General features: G+C 35.8%; 6 protein-coding genes across 10 annotated transcripts; 2 read left to right on the top strand and 4 right to left on the bottom strand.

Annotated features, from left to right (window-relative positions):
• Positions 1 to 130: 130 nt before the first annotated feature.
• LOC116177756 (elongator complex protein 6-like) lies at positions 131 to 2,899 on the bottom strand. 2 transcript variants are annotated; one of them, XM_031496839.1, is made up of 2 exons: positions 2,569 to 2,899; positions 131 to 2,269 (listed from the first exon to the last, which is right to left on the bottom strand). In XM_031496839.1, exon 2 carries the CDS (start codon positions 2,236 to 2,238, stop codon positions 1,489 to 1,491), a length of 750 nt encoding a protein of 249 aa, XP_031352699.1. In that variant the 5' UTR covers positions 2,239 to 2,269; positions 2,569 to 2,899; the 3' UTR covers positions 131 to 1,488. The 2 variants fall into 2 exon arrangements, with proteins under 2 accessions (XP_031352699.1, XP_031352700.1); XM_031496840.1 differs by lacking the exon at positions 2,569 to 2,899 and adding an exon at positions 2,350 to 2,444 and having other exon boundaries at positions 131 to 2,271.
• Positions 2,279 to 5,030, top strand: LOC116177755 (mitochondrial dicarboxylate carrier). Of its 2 annotated transcripts, none has more exons than XM_031496838.1 (5): positions 2,279 to 2,427; positions 2,893 to 3,065; positions 3,119 to 3,368; positions 3,418 to 3,622; positions 4,337 to 5,030. In XM_031496838.1, exons 2-5 carry the CDS (start codon positions 2,897 to 2,899, stop codon positions 4,589 to 4,591), a joined length of 879 nt encoding a protein of 292 aa, XP_031352698.1. In that variant the 5' UTR covers positions 2,279 to 2,427; positions 2,893 to 2,896; the 3' UTR covers positions 4,592 to 5,030. The 2 variants fall into 2 exon arrangements, with proteins under 2 accessions (XP_031352698.1, XP_031352697.1); XM_031496837.1 differs by lacking the exon at positions 2,279 to 2,427 and adding an exon at positions 2,454 to 2,641.
• A 25-nt stretch (positions 5,031 to 5,055) lies between these two features.
• On the bottom strand, positions 5,056 to 8,881 carry LOC116177753 (diacylglycerol kinase epsilon). 3 transcript variants are annotated; one of them, XM_031496836.1, is made up of 9 exons: positions 8,491 to 8,881; positions 8,146 to 8,445; positions 7,948 to 8,095; positions 6,728 to 6,945; positions 6,539 to 6,684; positions 6,206 to 6,383; positions 5,987 to 6,152; positions 5,802 to 5,941; positions 5,056 to 5,339 (listed from the first exon to the last, which is right to left on the bottom strand). In XM_031496836.1, the coding sequence occupies exons 1-9, from the start codon at positions 8,716 to 8,718 to the stop codon at positions 5,316 to 5,318; spliced, it is 1,548 nt and encodes a 515-aa protein (XP_031352696.1). In that variant the 5' UTR covers positions 8,719 to 8,881; the 3' UTR covers positions 5,056 to 5,315. The 3 variants fall into 3 exon arrangements, with proteins under 3 accessions (XP_031352696.1, XP_031352694.1, XP_031352695.1); XM_031496834.1 differs by having other exon boundaries at positions 5,096 to 5,329; positions 8,491 to 8,879; XM_031496835.1 differs by having other exon boundaries at positions 5,191 to 5,329; positions 5,717 to 5,941.
• A 987-nt stretch (positions 8,882 to 9,868) lies between these two features.
• LOC116178175 (dual specificity mitogen-activated protein kinase kinase 3) lies at positions 9,869 to 12,496 on the top strand. The gene is made up of 6 exons (XM_031497595.1): positions 9,869 to 9,961; positions 10,073 to 10,153; positions 10,204 to 10,513; positions 10,559 to 10,634; positions 11,173 to 11,369; positions 11,418 to 12,496. Exons 2-6 carry the CDS (start codon positions 10,092 to 10,094, stop codon positions 11,769 to 11,771), a joined length of 999 nt encoding a protein of 332 aa, XP_031353455.1. The 5' UTR covers positions 9,869 to 9,961; positions 10,073 to 10,091; the 3' UTR covers positions 11,772 to 12,496.
• A 428-nt stretch (positions 12,497 to 12,924) lies between these two features.
• LOC116178177 (partner of Y14 and mago) lies at positions 12,925 to 13,864 on the bottom strand. Its single transcript, XM_031497596.1, has 3 exons — positions 13,704 to 13,864; positions 13,405 to 13,647; positions 12,925 to 13,355 (listed from the first exon to the last, which is right to left on the bottom strand). Exons 1-3 carry the CDS (start codon positions 13,714 to 13,716, stop codon positions 13,051 to 13,053), a joined length of 561 nt encoding a protein of 186 aa, XP_031353456.1. The 5' UTR covers positions 13,717 to 13,864; the 3' UTR covers positions 12,925 to 13,050.
• A 524-nt stretch (positions 13,865 to 14,388) lies between these two features.
• On the bottom strand, positions 14,389 to 17,942 carry LOC116178174 (THO complex subunit 5 homolog). The gene is made up of 14 exons (XM_031497594.1): positions 17,762 to 17,942; positions 17,577 to 17,714; positions 17,318 to 17,532; positions 17,186 to 17,270; positions 17,007 to 17,136; positions 16,220 to 16,414; positions 16,051 to 16,175; positions 15,782 to 16,001; positions 15,336 to 15,541; positions 15,174 to 15,285; positions 14,938 to 15,126; positions 14,775 to 14,890; positions 14,561 to 14,727; positions 14,389 to 14,511 (listed from the first exon to the last, which is right to left on the bottom strand). The coding sequence occupies exons 1-14, from the start codon at positions 17,861 to 17,863 to the stop codon at positions 14,445 to 14,447; spliced, it is 2,067 nt and encodes a 688-aa protein (XP_031353454.1). The 5' UTR covers positions 17,864 to 17,942; the 3' UTR covers positions 14,389 to 14,444.
• Between the last annotated feature and the right edge of the window lie 1,012 nt (positions 17,943 to 18,954).

Here is an 18,954-nt window from a genome sequence, read left to right as displayed (position 1 = left end):
AACAAATAGTGTTTTCCCAAGAAATTTTGGTGCAATAGATTTTTGGTTAATAGGAAGGTAAAACACTGCCTTTTTTTGAGCCCCGAAGAAAAAATTGTCTCCGATCGACCCGGAAAAACAATTTTCTTATAGAATGTGGCCTGTAGAATCCATAATTTGAAACAGTTCTAAGATTGGGCTACTAGTTCAAAAGTTACAGCTCTTTGAATTTTTTTCTAGTCCGTGTATGGGGCCTTTAAGCCTAGAGCCTACCGTTCAGCTAGTTCCACTCTTGCTTGATACTCTATCATGCTATTTTGTTGTGGTTTAGATTGAAATATTACAGCATACGCATATGTTTCCTTTATGTTTGTAAATCCTACAGAAATTAAAGCATATCGTACATCGTACCTACTTGTTTTGAAAGTAGAAATGTAAGTACGCGCGACAGTTTCCAAATGAACCGCAAAAATAATGTGTTGTTTATATCTTTAACACATATACCTACAATGGTATAAGTGATGACATTGATTCTATGAGTAATAATTTTTTACTTGTAGCATCGAGTGTAGCATTGATAATACAATACTTAGTGTGTACCTATACAATCTTAAAGGTGATGAGTAACCACCAACCAGATACTTTATAAATTGTTTCGAGAATGATCATCATACTTTCAAACTTTATATTAATAAATGTTAACACTGTATAAGCTTTAGGAGAATCGCAGATGCTAATAATAATGTGAATATAGGTAGTGTGTGTAACTAATAGATTAAATTTAAATTATGTTTTTGTAAGAATCTTATAAATCGGTAATGTTATTTTGATTTATATTCAGTGTTATTTGTGTGTGATTGTGGGCAACTAGAGGCAAAATAAACTTTTATTTATTACATAACAAATTATTAAATTCTCATGACCAATTATCATGGGAAACACTTAAAGAGTGCAGAGATAAGTATATAATTATAAATCTAATTTTTGTTTCAATGATTTCACGGCCCGAGTGATTTTAGTAAAATCACTCGTGTGAAATTATTGAAACAAAAATTCAATTTTTACGCAAACACTAGATTCCAATTTACTTATTTCTCCAGTTTCCCGAATTGAAATATACGACGAGCAGCAAAGAATTTTTCAAGCTACAAGAAACCATATTTACAACTTTCGTCTAACTTAATTAGGCAAGATATTTCGTTATAAAGAAATTAGCATTGAAATCACTATGGTCAGTAAACCGTTTCCACACTATACAGGGCAAGTTTTTGCGAATATTTAGTATAGCAATCTCAGAATGAATGGAGGAAAGAATTGCAGTTTTACAAGTCAAATACCTACTCTTTGTAATTTGAAAAAATTAGAAAACAACTTTTCCTCTTCTCTGACAGATCCAGCAACACAAAAATTTACATTGAAAACATCAAGACTGGATTTAATAACTACGTTAAAAGTATGTACTTACAACATTGGTTGATAAATACAAACGGTTACAAAATGATACTAAACTTATTTATATAAATGGTAAATTGCTTCACCAGGAGCGAAAGTTTTAATTTCCCTATCATATGCCTTATAATGTAAAACACTTTTCCTCAGGGCGACATCGGTCGAATGTCTCCTTTCAATGGAGATTATCCCAGTGACATCGTGACTAATCCCAGTTTTTAAGGGAGATATATCGATGACAAGATTAGAAACGTAACGCAGACAGTTGCTTATCACTTTGTCGTTTGCATTGGCAATGTGGTAGCTCACTATAACATGCACCCGATCGTTTTGCACCAGATTTATGCAATAATTTATAAAGCTCGTCATATACTTAACATCCACATCTAAATCAAGTAGGTGACTGAGATCGTCTATTATAAGATAAACTCGGCCGTTTGGATGGGAAACGAGTAGCTTGTTCATTTTGTCACGAATGGCCAGAAAGAGATGTTTAACCAAGGTCTCTTTGTCACTTGTTAGAAAATCTGTGATGTTTTTCAAGGGTTCGATGGTGGTGGCGTGACCGTCTTTCAGCTTTTGCATTAAATCGTGCCCCAAACATTTTAAAACATTGTGATAGTGACCGATTGTGTTGTGTAAGATGAGCAGGCATATTTTGCCATCTTCGCTGAAGATTTTTTTCATCAAGTTGGTTGTGATGAAATTGGCATCTGAAAGACCTTGTTCGAAGGTGGACACAATTCGGTCTGATGGTTGAAGATTTATTGCTGTTAGCAAAGGGTTGCTTTCTTGCCATTTACATTCCATTGAAATCTTGCAAGCGCAAGCGTAAATCAATCTGAAATTTAGTGTCAAGTCAGGAAAAAGTGCTAATCTTATAATGACTGGTGATAATCTGATGGCTAAATATAAACGGATATTTAGCAGTGATTAAGAATATTAAAATCGATTTGTTCTGCATTGGTCACTCCCACGCAAGTAACTTTTAAAGGTTATGTATGTATTGATCCTTCAGTAAAATAAATTACCTACTATGTGATAAAATTGTAATAACTTTTTTTTAATATCACCAGTCATTGGTTAGTTGATAATTATTCTTTCATTTATGCCTAATTAAACGTAGTTAAGTAAGCATACCTAGCCTTGTTGATGTGCTTAGAGCACGAATTCGTACTTGAGACCAGGCACTGCAAGGCACAACACACGTAAGGTAAGCGTAAGAGCCTTTTGTTTATTCAAAAAATAGTGCACAAATTTTCAAAATTTTTTGGCACATGCGGAATGGTCTTATTATTTACTAGATGGCAGCACTTCTCTGCGGGCGGGAAGTTTAAAATGCCCCAAGTGGGATGTGTAACCGCGCTTAGATACAGATAACAAATTTTTTATCACATTGGGAAACTACTGAACGTGAAATTTCGTTGATGTAATCAGTAGTATACGGTTTGGCTTGCATTACAGAGTAATGACTGACAGGAATAAGAAACTATCACGATGGTACTTCGGTGGTCTGGCATCAGCCGGTGCGGCCTGTGTCACCCACCCCTTAGACCTGTTAAAAGTACAACTACAAACACAGCAAGAGGGAAAAATTTCTATAGTGAGACTAACAGCAAACATCATTAAGAAACAAGGTAGGTTACCGAACAATTGCATGTTAACTTATATTTAACTGTGTGTTCCTAAGGTGTCACCGCATTGTACAATGGACTCTCAGCTTCTTTGTGTCGACAATTAACATACTCCACAACTCGTTTTGGTATATACGAAGTGGCGAAGCAAACTGTGCAATCATCCGGGAACGAACCAAGCTTCGCTACCAAAGTATCAATGGCAGCCTGCGCAGGTGCAGCTGGGGGGTTTGTAGGAACACCCGCCGACATGGTTAACGTCCGTATGCAGAATGACATCAAACTACCATTAGAAAAGCGAAGAAAGTAAGTTTTTGCTCGACTAGTGGGTTATCACCTTACATAATAATTACAGTTATAAGCACGCCTTGGACGGTTTACTACGCGTGTACAAAGAAGAAGGCCCCAAACGACTATTCTCAGGTGCGAGCACAGCGACTAGCAGAGCAATTTTCATGACAATTGGACAGTTATCTTTTTACGATCAAGTCAAGCTTTTCTTACTCAAAGCGGGGCTCGGAGATAACGCGGCCACTCACTTTCTCTCCAGTCTGACGGCTGTAAGTATTTCCTCGCACTATACTTTCCCTTGTTGAAATAAATCAAATTTATTTGAATATACAGGTACGAAACATAATATTTTTACTTCGTGATCTCATTTGTTAGTTAACAAATTTTTGAATTCATAACAATGCATATTTGGATCCCGTTATTACGCACATTTAAGCTCCCGCATTTATTAAGTACAGGCATAGAGTAAATACAATTTTACTCTATGGTACAGGTAATTATGAATCATTAACAAAGATAATAAATATCTTAAAGAAAAAATACATTATTTCCGGGATGTGTTTATACGCTTCCCATTGTTTTAGAAGAGACAATAATATCATACTAACAGCGTATCTAAGTAAACGTCTAAAAAACCTGGCAATAGTTTACTAGTACTTCTCTATGTCTTTTCATACTTTTAATGTCTGTAACGAACAGTAAAACTGGCGCCAGTGTATCATATCGATTATTTTTTTAAACTTAAACTAATGCACTCAACTTCTCCACATGTACTGACGTTGCTTACACATAAAAATACAAGCTATCGAAGTTACCCTCGATCTGTGAGACCCTATGCCAGTAACAAAAGGTTAAATCTTTTGAAAAATCTTCAATTTTCTTTTGTTTTTCAATCACTCTAACCGTTTCGGTTAAACGCGTTTTCAGCTAGTAGGGTTTCTACTGTAACATCAATATTCCCGATTAACCATTTTTTTTTGTAGGGTGCAATAGCGACGACCTTAACACAACCGCTCGATGTGTTAAAAACAAGAGCAATGAACGCAAAGCCGGGAGAATTCAAGGGAATGCTAGATTTAATTCTCTACACCGCAAAATTGGGGCCGTTGGGCTTCTTCAAGGGCTACGTTCCTGCCTTCGTCAGGTTAGCGCCGCAAACTATTCTGACGTTCGTATTTTTGGAGCAGTTACGTTTAAATTTCGGTTTTTTGCCAAAACGAGACATTTTACCACAGTAAAAGGTTGCCTAGCTAATTTATACATTCCGTTATTGCAATATTAGGGTCTAATTATATACAAAGGATTTATTTGTCACTACGTGTGCAAAGATAAAGAATATTTTTTTGTTACTTTTATCGTTAGTACCTCTATTGGTGCCAATCAAATTAGCAAAATATTTTTATGCAATAAGTGTTATATGTGATTCTTAATAATTTTACAATTGTGGTTGTCCACGACTTTGTTTATATTTGCATTTACTCGAATTAAAATATTACTAGCGTAGAATACTTTTTAAAAGTATTAGAAATTGTTATCAAATTGGTGAATGTAAGCAATAGTTTATACTCATGGTTTTTAGTTTATTTTATATGACAAAAATTATTTATGACAATTGTTGACTTTGTAGATGAAAAATGTAAACAAAACTATTAATAAAAATGTAAACAAAAAGTTAAATTAGTGAGTTTTTAATTCACAAATCTGACAGATAAATAATTTTATTGTGGTAGAGTACCAGAATATAAACAACAGTAATACAAAATATATTTAAATAAAGTAACAACAATACGTGCATTATAAATAAAATTAATTGTAGGTGCATGATAAAAAATTAATACTGTACCCCATTTTGATTATGCTTATATAGGATTTAGCAAAACAGTAGCCTTATTAACGAAGGATATTTTTACATGTGCGGGTTGTTGATCCCATGGTTCTCCATCTACTTGCATAGGTGCACTTTTATGTAAATGTATCTAAAAGATTCTAAAATTAAATAGACAAATTGGAATGCAAAGTATGCAAACAAACTAAAGTGTTTAGGCACTGCATGAAAACTGACTAGCGCGGGACATTTTTGTGCAACTAACCCTGCATCCGTCCATCTTGGTATAGATCTATTGTGGGCGTTATTTGGTGTGGGGCAGTGGAGTAGTAATCTTTGTATACATATAGTGCCTTTTCTGACAGTTTTGATATAGGGACTGGATACATATTGGAAAGTGAAAGGTTTCATATGACTTACAAAAACCTACATTATTAGCATTGCACACTCTTTGTTGATACCATTTTTATTAAATTTCCTCAACTTATTGAAGGTTTACCCAGAAAATAAGTGTAAGCAAACAATTAAAGGTACAAACCTCAACTGATACGGTTGACTTTCTACTGATTTACAGTTAGCGATAGAAATTTAGCATTGCATTGGAACTGGGGAATTTTACTTACATCTATTCTTTTCGCCTGCCCAATTCTGTGTGGTTTTGAAAGACCAACTTGCAATTGGGCAATGTGGAATGACGAATACACCCCTATAACTTCCAAAACCCCATCACAATGTGATTGTGAAGGAGCATTAGTGCCTTCACCTATAAAAATCAAAAGATGTCAAATTGTTTAGCATTTGTTTATACCCCATAAATTGACTCCAGCGCCCCACGAAGCAATGTTAAGAATCACTATCGACTCTAATTCGGGTAAATCAACCTGAACTCCATCCAAGTACAAATTCAATCTCTGCTCCAAATTTTTACAATCGGCTGCAACTACTTGCTGTGTACCAAAACCTAAATACAACATCTAAAAACATAAAAAAAATATAAACATTTTTCGAGCATCCTTAACAGTCTGACCTTATTAAAAAAGCGACTCCCAAAAGGATAAAAGCGACTACTTCGAGCTCTATGAAAATCCAAAGTCACCTGCGCATCGACGCCAATACTTATGTAATTATACATGTAAATGTCTGTTTTAGACATTCGAATCCCCAAATGACTCAACTGACGGTGGGTGAGAATTTCTACACTCCATCTGTAAAAATTAAGTGTTTGATCATAGATCATACTACACTAGATAAACAAGTCCTGTATAAATTTGCTTGTAAAGCCCCCTATCGCAATTTTAATGAACTATCTAACATGAAATACCATTGGCTATCTAGTGTACACATGCGCTGATGTCATTACCGATCAAGTAATCCAGTTTTAGCTCGCTGGACGAGTTCTAAAACAGAATGAAGGTCCAAATCTGAGGAATGCTCACTTCCCCATCCCAACACTCGTGATAAATCATTACCAGTTCCCAGAGGAATTATACCAACTGCAGGGTCTGGCTAAACACAATTTTCAAAATCATTTAGTACTCTGCATACATACATCTAAATCCAGTTTCTGAGCGGCACTAAGAATCCAAGCGACAGTACCGTCACCACCAGCCACCATCATTTTAACAGGCTGAGGTGCAATCAAAATACTCCATTGAAGAATAACGGCAGGCGGTCGTTCCGACAAGTCCATGACTTGGGCTGGATTCAGGTAACGTCTAAACTCAGACAAAACCATTTCACCATCATTATTCCCAGACTTTCTGTTGGCTAAAATTTGCACTTAACTCTTCAGTCTCCTACGTAGGTATAGAAAGGTCACATGTAGATTTATTTTGTACTCAAGCTCAAATTCAGAGGATAAACTATGAATTCAGTTTAAAGTCTGCACCTTTTGTTAACTAAGTTTCCTCATAAACTGGATTTTTTCAAAATTTTAAGGAAAGTGAGAAATCTGAAGCCGTTGAAAGAGTTGTGGACTTTTACAATGAATGTCCACTCTTCTCTGCAATCCATAAACTGTAATTTTTCCAAAATATTAGATATCTGCATTCATTACTTTAATTCTCCCATTCGTATGACCAGGACCAGTGGACAGCAAATTGCAGCTATTTGAGTCCTTGCCTGTGGCTCTTCCACGAAATGTTTAGTCGGACACGGAATATTATTTAGTAACTTACCTTGTAAGAGATGAGCAAGCATTTTTAAAAAGCAATCCTACAGAAAAGATGTACGAAATGGACGCTCGCAAATAATTATGTGTATCATGAATTCATTATCTTCGTTGAAGGCCTAGACCCATTGAGAGGGATCTGTATATGTTGCCGCCAACATCTTCCCTTTCGTGAAATGTAGAAACAAGTTGCACCTCTTATATGCCTTCCGTGGAAAACGTCTAGAGATCACTAGAAAGAGTCTAGATTGCTCCGGAAGGTCTTCTAAAACCCAGGAAAGGGTTGGAATGCTTTCCAGATCCTTATAGGCCTTTCTAGATATTTATAACATTTTCCATATGTTTATAGCTCATTCCAGAGCTTTATATGCCTCCCATGAATACAAAAACTATTTCGCGTCCTTTGCAGAACTAGGAAAGCTTAGAAAGCTTTGGAAAGAGCCTAGAAGACCCAAAAAGGGTCTAAAATGTTCATGAAAGATTGTAGAATGGCTTGTCTGAATTCACAGTTTGAACTATAAATTCAATGAATACTACGAAAAATTCTACACACTGTCCCTCTAAGCCTCCGTAGTCATTTAAAGAAAAGGGTAACAAACCTACAACCACTAACGGAGACCAATTAGCCCATCCGGGATGTTTAACGCCTTTTAACAGTAGGTGTTTATGCAAACTTCCCTTACGTCTGACAACTTGTATGCACCAAGGCGGAACAATTAGGTTCCTAAATGGTCCAAAGTCGCACAGCTACAATGAGCAATGTTACTGAAACAAACCGTAGGATTAGGAATAAGTACAGTTTGGCGGTCGGGTAAACACTCTTCGTGCACGTTGCGATTGCACCAACAACATCGAAAATCAACCAACCCGGGCTCGAGGGCGCACTCTTCATGGCAAACATCACAGCAAGCGCCCAGTGGCAGATTCCCTTTAACCCAATGGTGAGGTAGACTATCAGTTTTACTTGTCATAATTTTGCATAGCAAAGTTTGGTTGGCCTTCTTCAAACACTCTGCATCCGCACAAACGCCACAACAGTCACAATACACCCCAAAACCATGCAAAAGTAACTCCTCACAGATTGAACAATACCAAGCCTAGAAGACGGGCAATTATACAATCGGAACACAATGCACAAGTACCTTGGAAGTTATCTTAATACTTTTCCAGCTGTGATTCTTGTCTTTAATTTCGATCTTTGTTTCGCCGGTAAACCATCTGAGGAAGTAAAAGGCCGCCATACAGAAAATAATGGTGGATATCGCAGAGAGAACTCCACCATAAGGGTGTGCATCCAGAAAACCGAACATGGTAATAGGCTGCCACGCTATCGAGCCGATGTAACTGAAGAGTTTACTGAAAACTGTCATACTTTTGTGACCTACAAGAACTAAATAAAAATCTTTGTGGAATGGAGCAAAATTCCATTTTAAATTTTAGTTTATTTAAAATTGTTTAAATATTTTTGTATACCCCTAAAACGTCAAAACAAAAAGTTACTTTTGACAGTTTTTTGGTTATCAGTATAGTGTCACAGATTTCATAATCTAGCGTCTAGTCTGTGGTACCAATAGTATAGGGTGCTACAGAAAAATCAAACGTGATGGTTGTCACTACTCCTTAAAACTTGATAAGTTTAATTATTTCGCAAGATTTTTTAAATTATTGACATAATTTAGAAATTCAAAGATAATCAAAACAATTTTCTTAATTTTTCTGTTTGAATTTTGAAATAAAGTTAAAATTGCATTAGAAAAGTGAGGATTAAAATTTGAAGAAACAGAAAAATAATACTCTTTTTTATAATAACTTCACGATCTTAAAATAAGGTGTTTAACATGTTCATCTCGATCAACTTAATTCACTTTGCACTTATCACAGTTTAGATGACGATGTTGCTAACTTACCATACTCTCTGACTCACGCGGAACTATTAGGAAATTCCATAATAAGGCAATTAAAAACGTCTATGTTGTTATCCCAACCGGACATTATCGATAGCGGCTAACTAAACGATTACGATTATCAATGGATATTAATTGTAGGGAGTTTTATGTACAGTCTATTGCTTTATACTCGCTATAATTTTATATAAAAGAGTTAAAAAATTGGATTGGTCTTAAAATGATCCCGTAGGTGGCAACAAAATTCAAAAATAAACTTTTTATATACGAATAATTGAAATAATTCTTCCTTGCACATGTTTTTATATATTTTTAAAGTCGCGAAGGCTACTAAAACTTAAAATTAGGGTCATAATCATAAAATTATTACTTTTTTTTGACAGCCATCGCAATATTAAACGATAAGTTTTCTTTTTCTTCGTACTAATTTATGGGAAAATAGGTAAATTCTAATATGCGTCGCATATAATACATTTTTTAATTTCATTAACTTTACCAACTTTACTGTTGTACATTTTCATTAATATTGAGATGCAAACTTCCGGTACATCCTTTTGTAAACATGCTATACATAATCGAACTTCGTATTGCCAACCAAAGAAAAATGACAAAAGTGAAAATATCCTAACCAACACCAACAGATTAGAAATTACAATAGCCAAATGTTAATAAATTTAATTAATATTTAAATATTTTGAATATTCAAAAGGTAGGCTGTAAATTTCATAAATTACAAAGTATTAATTTAAATTAATTATATTGCATTTCAATTTGATCAATTATATTTATCCCTAATTTAACTTTCTAATTTGTTGTTTAGAATAATATTTGAATTAGAGATGTCTGCAAGAAAAAGAAAACCGAATCTTAAACTTCAGGTATCGGACGACGCACCCCCGGTGTAAGTACTCCAGCTAATGAGCCGAACAAATTTCGAAAAATTTCTTATAGCACACCTCCTGCCAACTTGGACAAACGAACCACCATAACCATTGTGGACAAAACTTTCGATGTCGAGGCGGATGATTTGGAAAAGATCTGCGATTTGGGGAGAGGCGCGTACGGAATTGTCGAAAAGATGAGGCACATACCAAGCGGGACAATTATGGCTGTGAAACGTATAGCTGCGACCGTAAATACGCAAGAGCAAAAACGGCTGCTAATGGATCTTGATATTTCTATGAGGAGTAGCGATTGTCCCTCAACAGTACAATTTTACGGGGCACTATTTCGGGAAGGTGACGTTTGGATCTGCATGGAGGTGAGTGAATGGATAATTATGTGGTAATTGTAATCCAATTTTTAGGTTATGGATACTAGTCTTGATAAATTATATGCAAAAGTGTACAAGCATAATCGAACAATTCCCGAGGATATTTTGGGTAAGGTACAAGCTGTTAACCAAATTTGTTAGTGTTGACAATTTTGTTACTGGTGCATGTAGCTGTGAATATTTTTGTTCTAATTCTCTTACCATTTGGCTTACCACCCACCTGGTTTTATATATCGTTTCCTCTAACTGGCAATTTTTCTTTCTCCCAAATGACCGTTTATTGTTTAGATGTCTTGGTCAACAATCAAATATATGCATATTTGATATACCTATTCAGTACTCTATTTAACCATAAAATATGGTGCATTAATCTTTACTAAATTAAATTGCCAGTGGTTTGTTATATGAGCGGGTGTTTTTTTCGAAAATCATTTTTGATAAGATACCTGGATGAACTGACCGCAAATTGAACTTATAATGGACAGTTTTTCATATATTAATGATGCCTAGCTCCTGGCATACCACACACATTCATCCTTTTTGGTTGTTACATGCTAAGTATATAACATTCACAACATTACTATTTTGTTTATCTACCTACAATTTTTTATAAATTACGCTCCCTTTTGACTAATATTGCATTTCAGGAAAAATTGCCTTAGCCGTCGTGAGTGCTTTACACTATTTGTACTCGAAGTTACGGGTAATTCACAGAGATGTTAAACCGTCAAATATATTAATAAATAGGAAAGGCGAAGTGAAGATGTGCGACTTTGGCATTAGTGGGTACCTTGTTGATTCTGTCGCCAAGACAATTGACGCGGGCTGCAAACCGTACATGGCTGTAAGTTATGACAATTGCATAGCGACATTTATTGTGTGTCTTTTGTAGCCAGAACGAATAGATCCTCAAGGTAATCCTTCTCAGTATGATATACGCTCGGATGTGTGGAGCTTTGGAATATCGATGATAGAATTGGCGACGGGCCAGTTTCCATATCAGAAATGGGGCACCCCGTTTGAACAGTTAAAGCAGGTCGTCACTGATGATCCGCCCAGATTACCGCATAACGAATTTACACCGGAATTTGAGGACTTTATTTCGAAATGTTTACAAAAAAAATATACGGATAGGCTTAATTATGATCAACTTTTAAAACACCCCTTTTGCGTTCGACATGCAGAAAAGGAGACGGATACGGCGTCGTTTGTTTCCGAAATATTAGATATACCGGAGAGTGGATGAGATTCCTGCATAATTTCTTAGTTTCTTTTCTCCATTGAATAGTCAAGAATTTTAATTGCAGTGGTGAATGGTGTACTAATGAAGCCTAACATAAGTACTATGTATACAAATTTTTAATAATGTGTTCATAGACGTGTGATAATTCACATCCTAGCAAGCCTACTTTACTCAAAATTAATACATCACATATTAATTATACTGTAAGTTTAAAGGAGAGATAAGATAAATATTTATTCACAAAACCGTTATCGAGAAGTGATTTAGAAATTAGGCAATAATATGCTTCCCCGTGTAGAATATTTTTTGATTGATTTATTTTCTTAAAGTCGTTAACCCCTATGCTCTAATATCAGTATTTTTTAAAGAATGTTTGCTTTTAATTTATTCGATTGTTTTTAGGAGTGTACGTAAAATTTTACTTTTTTGAGTTTTCTTTTTAATTAACAAACTGACAATTTTATCATCTCAATAATTTTACGTTTATTGCCATAGTTTAATTAGCGCATTTCTTTTAAATATGCAAAAGCTCCGTCTGAATTCAGTTTTAGTCATTTTAAATATTTCAAGCAGATTTAAAGGGAATGTGCGGTAATGTACCTATATTGTTGTCTTACAACTGATTTGATTTAAATACTTTGTTATATAAAGTTAATTTAGTTAATCTTCAAAAATTGAAGAATATATTGTATGAAACTGTGTGATAAATAAAGTTTTGTTTTACTCAGTGTCCATGTCCAGTGTCTATGTTAGGTGTTCCTTTTCAACACGGTCTGTCGGACCTTTTTGTTGTATGTATTTAAAATAATGTATGTTCGACTCTCTGTGTGTGTGCGGACAGGAAAGAGAAACATCTCCGCATATACTGCGCCATTGTGAGTAGTATATTTAGAGCGTTGAATGAAAATTCACCTAGACTAAACTAGGATACCACCTCCGAGTTTAAAGAATAATGTTTTGGATAGGACAGGACTCGTTGCAGAGTAACAAGTTACTCAATACATAGCAGCAGCAATCAAGGAGTAGATGTATTTATCTGACCAGGTCAGAGCTCTTACTTAATGATATGTTGCACTTATTATAAGTATAAAATCTGACTATGATTGCTACAAAAGCCATCATGTACCAAATTTTCTTTTGTCGATTGGATTAATTGTTTCAACAAGGTAAATTTGTTTTAATTTCGTGACGATTTATGGCATTTAACATTGCAAACACTTATATACAATACACACTAAGTTGCTACTAATAAAAATCGGCACACAAAGAAATTATTGCATTATCACACTTTTTTCTCCAATTCGTATATTTGCATTAATATGTCATTTTTTCTTTGTACTTTTGCTAATTGATCAGGTTCGGGTTTTGTTAGCAGACCGTTTTTTAAATTTTCCTCCAATTGTTCGGCTTCACGCAGACGCTTTTTCAAATTACGCAGACGTTTAACAGGGTCCACATCATGATTGTTTGACTGTTCTGTCGGTTTGGTGGGTTTTTCGGTCGGAGCTTTGGCAACTTTTACCTTTGCTTTAATTGGAGCATCGACTATTTTGATTTTATCCACTTGTTTTACAATTTCGTCGACATCTAAACGAGTCCAGTTATAAACTATGCTTGTACAATAATAAAAGCTTACTTTTCGTTTGCTTCTTTTTCGTTTTACCTTTGTCTGCAATTATATACAAGCCTGGTATGGTTTGCTGAGCTACCTCACCTGAAGGTAACGTAATCCTTTGCGGTTTTGATGATTGACTCACAAACTGTTTCCCTTTACTTTCGTACAGTGGGACTTCCTCTTGGGGTACATAACCTTCCTTTACACGTCTTGCTTTTCGCCAAGTTCCATCTGGTCTTTGTGATGCTGGTATGAATGTGTCCCCTTAAAATCAATACTCAAGTCAGAGACTTATGAGAAATGTTTGGCTATTAGTGAACCTGCTGCCTGCATAATGGTCCTTAATTTATGCCAATTATTTATGCATCTTTTGTAAATATGAAATTGAAAAAAGAAAACATATTAAAATAAAGAAGGAATTGTACCAATCGCCATCTTTTTTGAACCAACCGTCTACTCTGTCCAACCAAAGAAAAATAAAAAATCTTTATACAGAGTGATTCGCATATTTCCGGTGAAAAGTTCCTAATATTTGACATTTTTACCTTCTTCAAAAAAAAAAGGTGATACAATCACTCAAGAGTACGTGAAGAAAAAGTTCGAAAAAGACTGGAAGAACGCGTCAAACTGTCAAACAATACTTTGGAAGGACACTCAGAGATGGCGAGAGAGAGAGGAGTTCGAAGTTATGAAAAAGGACATCGAAGCGTCAAGGGGCCTAGAAGGAGTTGTGATGCAGACTTAAAGGACGCGTGAAGAAAGCTCGAAGGAGGCATTCGTAAAGAGCAGAAAATCTGAGGTATTATACAACAGATGTACGATGGCATATCGGGAGGACATCTAGGAGTGACGAAAACCCTGGGTAAGGTGCGAGAACGATTCTACTGAGTAAATTGTGTGAAGGAATGGTGCAGAAAATGTACACATTTTCTTCAAAGCTAGGATTACGTGCAAGTATTCATTGATGTTCCATCGACCAAGTCCAAAATTTAAATAAACTTTGCATTTTACAAAATTGTGCATGCTATATTGTAAGGCAAATACAATTTATCAAATAAATGTTAAAATTGTGTAAAAAATCCAGTTCCAACTTTTCTGAATTTAAACGGTCGTCTCTTATTGCGTCCACTAAAAATAACAAATGTAGCAAAACGGTTAATGACAACAATTTACTTACCACATATTCTTAAAAAATACTGCATTTTGGGCATAAGTTACAGGTGATTGAATCTCCAGGAAAACATCAAAGTATGCACAAAGATAGCGAAGCTGTGCTGCCAACAACCAAGTGGCGCTATGAGCACTGCTATTACTCCATTCCACGTTTACCGCTCTTTCCATATCCTACAAGTTAGTTGTAATCGATATTTGTGCACCATTAAATAATTTACCCTGATCTGGTCGCAATTTCCTGAATGAAATTCCCCATCACAAAACGCATTCAAGCAAAATATCGGAGTTTGCTTGGGATAATCATTTTGAATGGCGATATAAGCTTTAATCGAAGCTGAAATCAGGTTGCATGCAAGCTTAAAAAATACAAAATAATTTTACCTCTTGTTCTGGTGATTGTGGCACAATAAAAGAGATCACTTGAAGAAACCATCTCACTCGCTAGTAAAGCGGCTGTGCATGTTGCTTCGCAAAAATTTTGCCAACTGATGGAGGTCCACTTGGCCAATGAAGAGATGACATTTTGAGGCATGTCGACAGACTCCGGGACGGTTGGCATTACGTTTTGCTCTGAAAAATTCCATTTATGCAAAGATTAAGGACGAACTCCCCACTACCAAGCTGCTGCAACTGCACTGCCAATGATGTTCTTGAGCCGAGTCGTTTATTCAAAGCGTTCATGACGATGTCAATATGGCGGCCACTGACACTGCTTTCGGCTTTCAATCTCTACAAAAATCGAATGCCAAAATAGTCATCACAGTCAAGTTGTGTTCAACCTGCGACATTAGAAATTCCAATCCGCAAACCTTTTGTGCCCACGAATACACATAGCCCAAAGTTGGAACGAGGGACTGATAGGAGTTGAGACCGATCTTTTTCAATTGGTACTGGTTTAAAGGATTCGGGCTGTCAAGGCCAAAATCTCCGGTGAATAATTCCTTCAGTATGTTTTCTCCATAAAGAACTTCTTTGGCGCCGCATCCTCGAAAATTTTCAATAAGCTCTAATGGCTAATGTAAAGATTTTCACCAAATGGATAGTACAAAATCGTTACTTTTTAAATGTTCTAAACAAAATATACTGCCCAAGCTTGTGAAGCCGTACAAAATGATCTCTGTTGAAAAACAAAGAAACCATCCCGTGTTGAGGGACATTTTTTGACCAAAAAGACAAAATCCATTTGAGTGTAAATTGCTATAATGTGCAAAAACTTTCAAATTACCAGTAATGTGATCCGAAAATTGGACATCAGATGTAACAGCGATAATATTTAATGAGGTCAAATAAAAAAATTGCATCGTCAAGACACTGCCACTCTTATGATGAATTATAAGCTGAACTGACAAAGGATGGACCTCCAGCAAGAGTTTACGACGCTCTTCATTCTTATCAATTTGACTGGCTTTACGATGACGTCTTTTTTTGACCACCTCCACACTCTCCTGTAGAATATCTAGTTAAGACAATTATGCCAGTACGAATAATGCATACTTCAATTTCTTGCCGGTCATTCTCTGCATCAGTGTCATCATTTTGAAAAATGGAAATATTTTGGGATTCTTTCCAACGGATAGCTTCGTCTTGCTCTCCTAGGATGTTTAATGTGATATTTATACCTAAAAGAATAATGACAAAATTCGTTTGTAAGATGGATTCATACCGTGAACTTCCTTAAAGCCGTCAGCATTTGCATAAAAAATGAACAAAGGATCGGGCAACAGAAATCTTTGCCTTTCTTCCACATAACTTTTTTCAACAGGCAAACCCAAGTCCTCATGCAGTGGTTTCATAGTATCCAAAACTGTGACCAACTTTGGCAACAATTCCGAGAGTCGATTCTTTGTCTTTAAAATATCTAAAAATTCAATTTTAAAGCTGCAGTATAAGAACTAAGTAGTTTGTAGGAAGAAGAAGAAACATCAAAATATTCAATTTTCAATACATAACATAGTATGCAGCGTGAATCCCGCTGCTTAGGTAAAACCTCGGGTAAAACATATAAATTCCAAAACATTTTCGCAACTTATGCAATGGTTTAAGATCTGACCAAGTTTGAAATTCTGATGTAAAGAATACATTAAGGTATTCCAGCCCATTTGAAGTCTGAGCCCTCATGCAGAAAATAATAACGTGAATGAATGGTGGGCATACTTCCATTAGGGCTAATGAAATCTGTACTCTGTCAGAAAGTTTAGTAGGTCACTATTGAATAAAAAAACACTTTTACAATATGGGTCTTGAAGTAGACCCACATCACAGGGAGTGCCAGGAGGAAAAAGAAACTCCACTGTATACACTGCGAACACATAACTGGTCAAGACACAGGTTCCTTTGAGAATGAACATGCATCCGAGAATGTGAGACTAAAACCAGACTTAATAACTATACCTTATGGTCGCAATACAGTCTTTAAAACAATGCCCTTTTACTCCAGATTGAATACCTACCTGCTGCTATTTGCTTTTTTTCGTCTTCCAAGCTACTGCACTGTTGAGCCAATTTTTTTCTTTGCGTTAATTCCCATTCCAGTCTTGCCAGGTGAAGCTCATGTTTCTGGGTATTATCCAAATTCGGATACTAAAATAAGGTGGATAATTAAAAATGAAATTGGAGATATCTATCCTACATTTTTAAATGGTTTCGTCTTCGCGGCGGGCGCATCCTGAAGAAACTCCTCCACACTTACAAGCTCCACATCTTCATCCTTCGACCTTTACAAGCGTTAGCCAGTTAAAGCACAAACACGGCTTCTACTTACTTGAACTGTTTACACTTTTTAATCTCAGAGGACAAGTGGGCGGATTCGTATAGAAGATTCTGATATTGTAATTCTGTGCTGTCGTTCTTATGCCTGTCGGTGGCAATCGCCTCACGTGAAGAAGTCATACGAACACGATCTAATCGATTAAATTTTTTCAACATAATAATATACGAACATCCCTGAACAGTCTTATCATACAATTTCGCTGCAAACTAACCAACAAAGTAATTGCGAGACTCTAAATCATGGTACTTACGTCCGGTGGTTTACGGCATCGTAACTCGACAATTTCTAGCATTATGTTCCTTATGTGCTCGCATATCTCGAGGCACAATTTAATATCACTAGCGGCGGTTCGCTTAAACGCTTCCTTCTCTTCGAAGGCAATAACTTTCTACAGAAAAATCTGTTAAAGAGTGACTGTTTGTGTGGCGGGGGTACCTTGTATATATCACTTTCAACTTCTGGATCTCCAATTGGATTTTTACGTCTTTTTTTAATCGAACTCTCTCGAGAGGAATTTGCGCTTGTTTCCTTCACCATTTTTATGAACTAATCCTACAACAAAATACTTGGGCAAACGTTTAGTTTACAATTATAACCTCAAACAAAATAAATCATAACCTCAAAAAAGATGCAATACCTACATACCAGTGGCGTAACAGTAATTATTGTTCAAAGGCAGAATCACGACTCACGGTACCGTTTGCACAAATCAGAGACTTGTTATAACTAGACCGCGCGTAACGTAGATTTTACTATAAACGCCTGTTGTCAAGATAGGATAGGCAACCAACTGTTCATCGCGGGGCAGACGTACGTTCTGTAGCTTGCTTTAGCCATGTTTATTCTAAATTTTAGTAGCAAAAAAAGATAACTTATAGCTGTTAACTGTTTTAATCGAATTTATTGGTATTTTATTTGAACTAAATTGGTATATAACTGCCTTACTCTAGTCCTAATTTGATTTATATGTGTATTTTGGTGGTGAACACGTATGGGAAAATATACTCTTAAAACTAAAGATGTAAGTAGTAAGATATGATTATTTAGCGGATTTTGATTCAATATATGCCTATCCAAAAACCCAAATGAGCTGTAACTGTTATTTATTTTTCTTAGGCTGCTGATAACCATTTTGTTTACAACGCGGTGTGGTGTGGATTGAATGAAAAACCTGAACACATTTTCAGCAATTTGGCAAATTTTTAATGCATCGCTTGATACGTGCAACAATCCTCCACGATTTTTTCTAGTTAAAAGCTTTGAATGACTCTCTGATGCGAATATCGCATCTGCACATATGGAACATTTAACAGACTTAGCTATTTTTCTTGTAACAAAACCTGAAATATACTTAGTACCAGTAAGTACTTAGTTACGTCTATAACTAATAGGCAAATAGGTATTGCCGTTGTCTTGCTGGTAAAGGATGTCGGTTCTGCGTTATTTTAAGTGAATGTGAAAGTCGAAAACGCTCGGTATTGCATTATTGTTTAACACATTTGTAGGTACCTTTCTAAAATCGGCTTCATTCCCCGCAAATGCACTATGGTGGGAGTAAATTTTTCTCTTCGAATGGCTCTGATCCATTGGCCCTTTAAACTTTTATCCGTTGAAAATCAGCATATTAT

This window comes from Photinus pyralis, unplaced genomic scaffold (assembly GCF_008802855.1).
Source record: "Photinus pyralis isolate 1611_PpyrPB1 unplaced genomic scaffold, Ppyr1.3 Ppyr1.4_LG8, whole genome shotgun sequence".
NCBI lineage: Eukaryota > Metazoa > Arthropoda > Insecta > Coleoptera > Lampyridae > Photinus > Photinus pyralis.
This window is presented reverse-complemented; position numbering and strand designations above follow the sequence as displayed.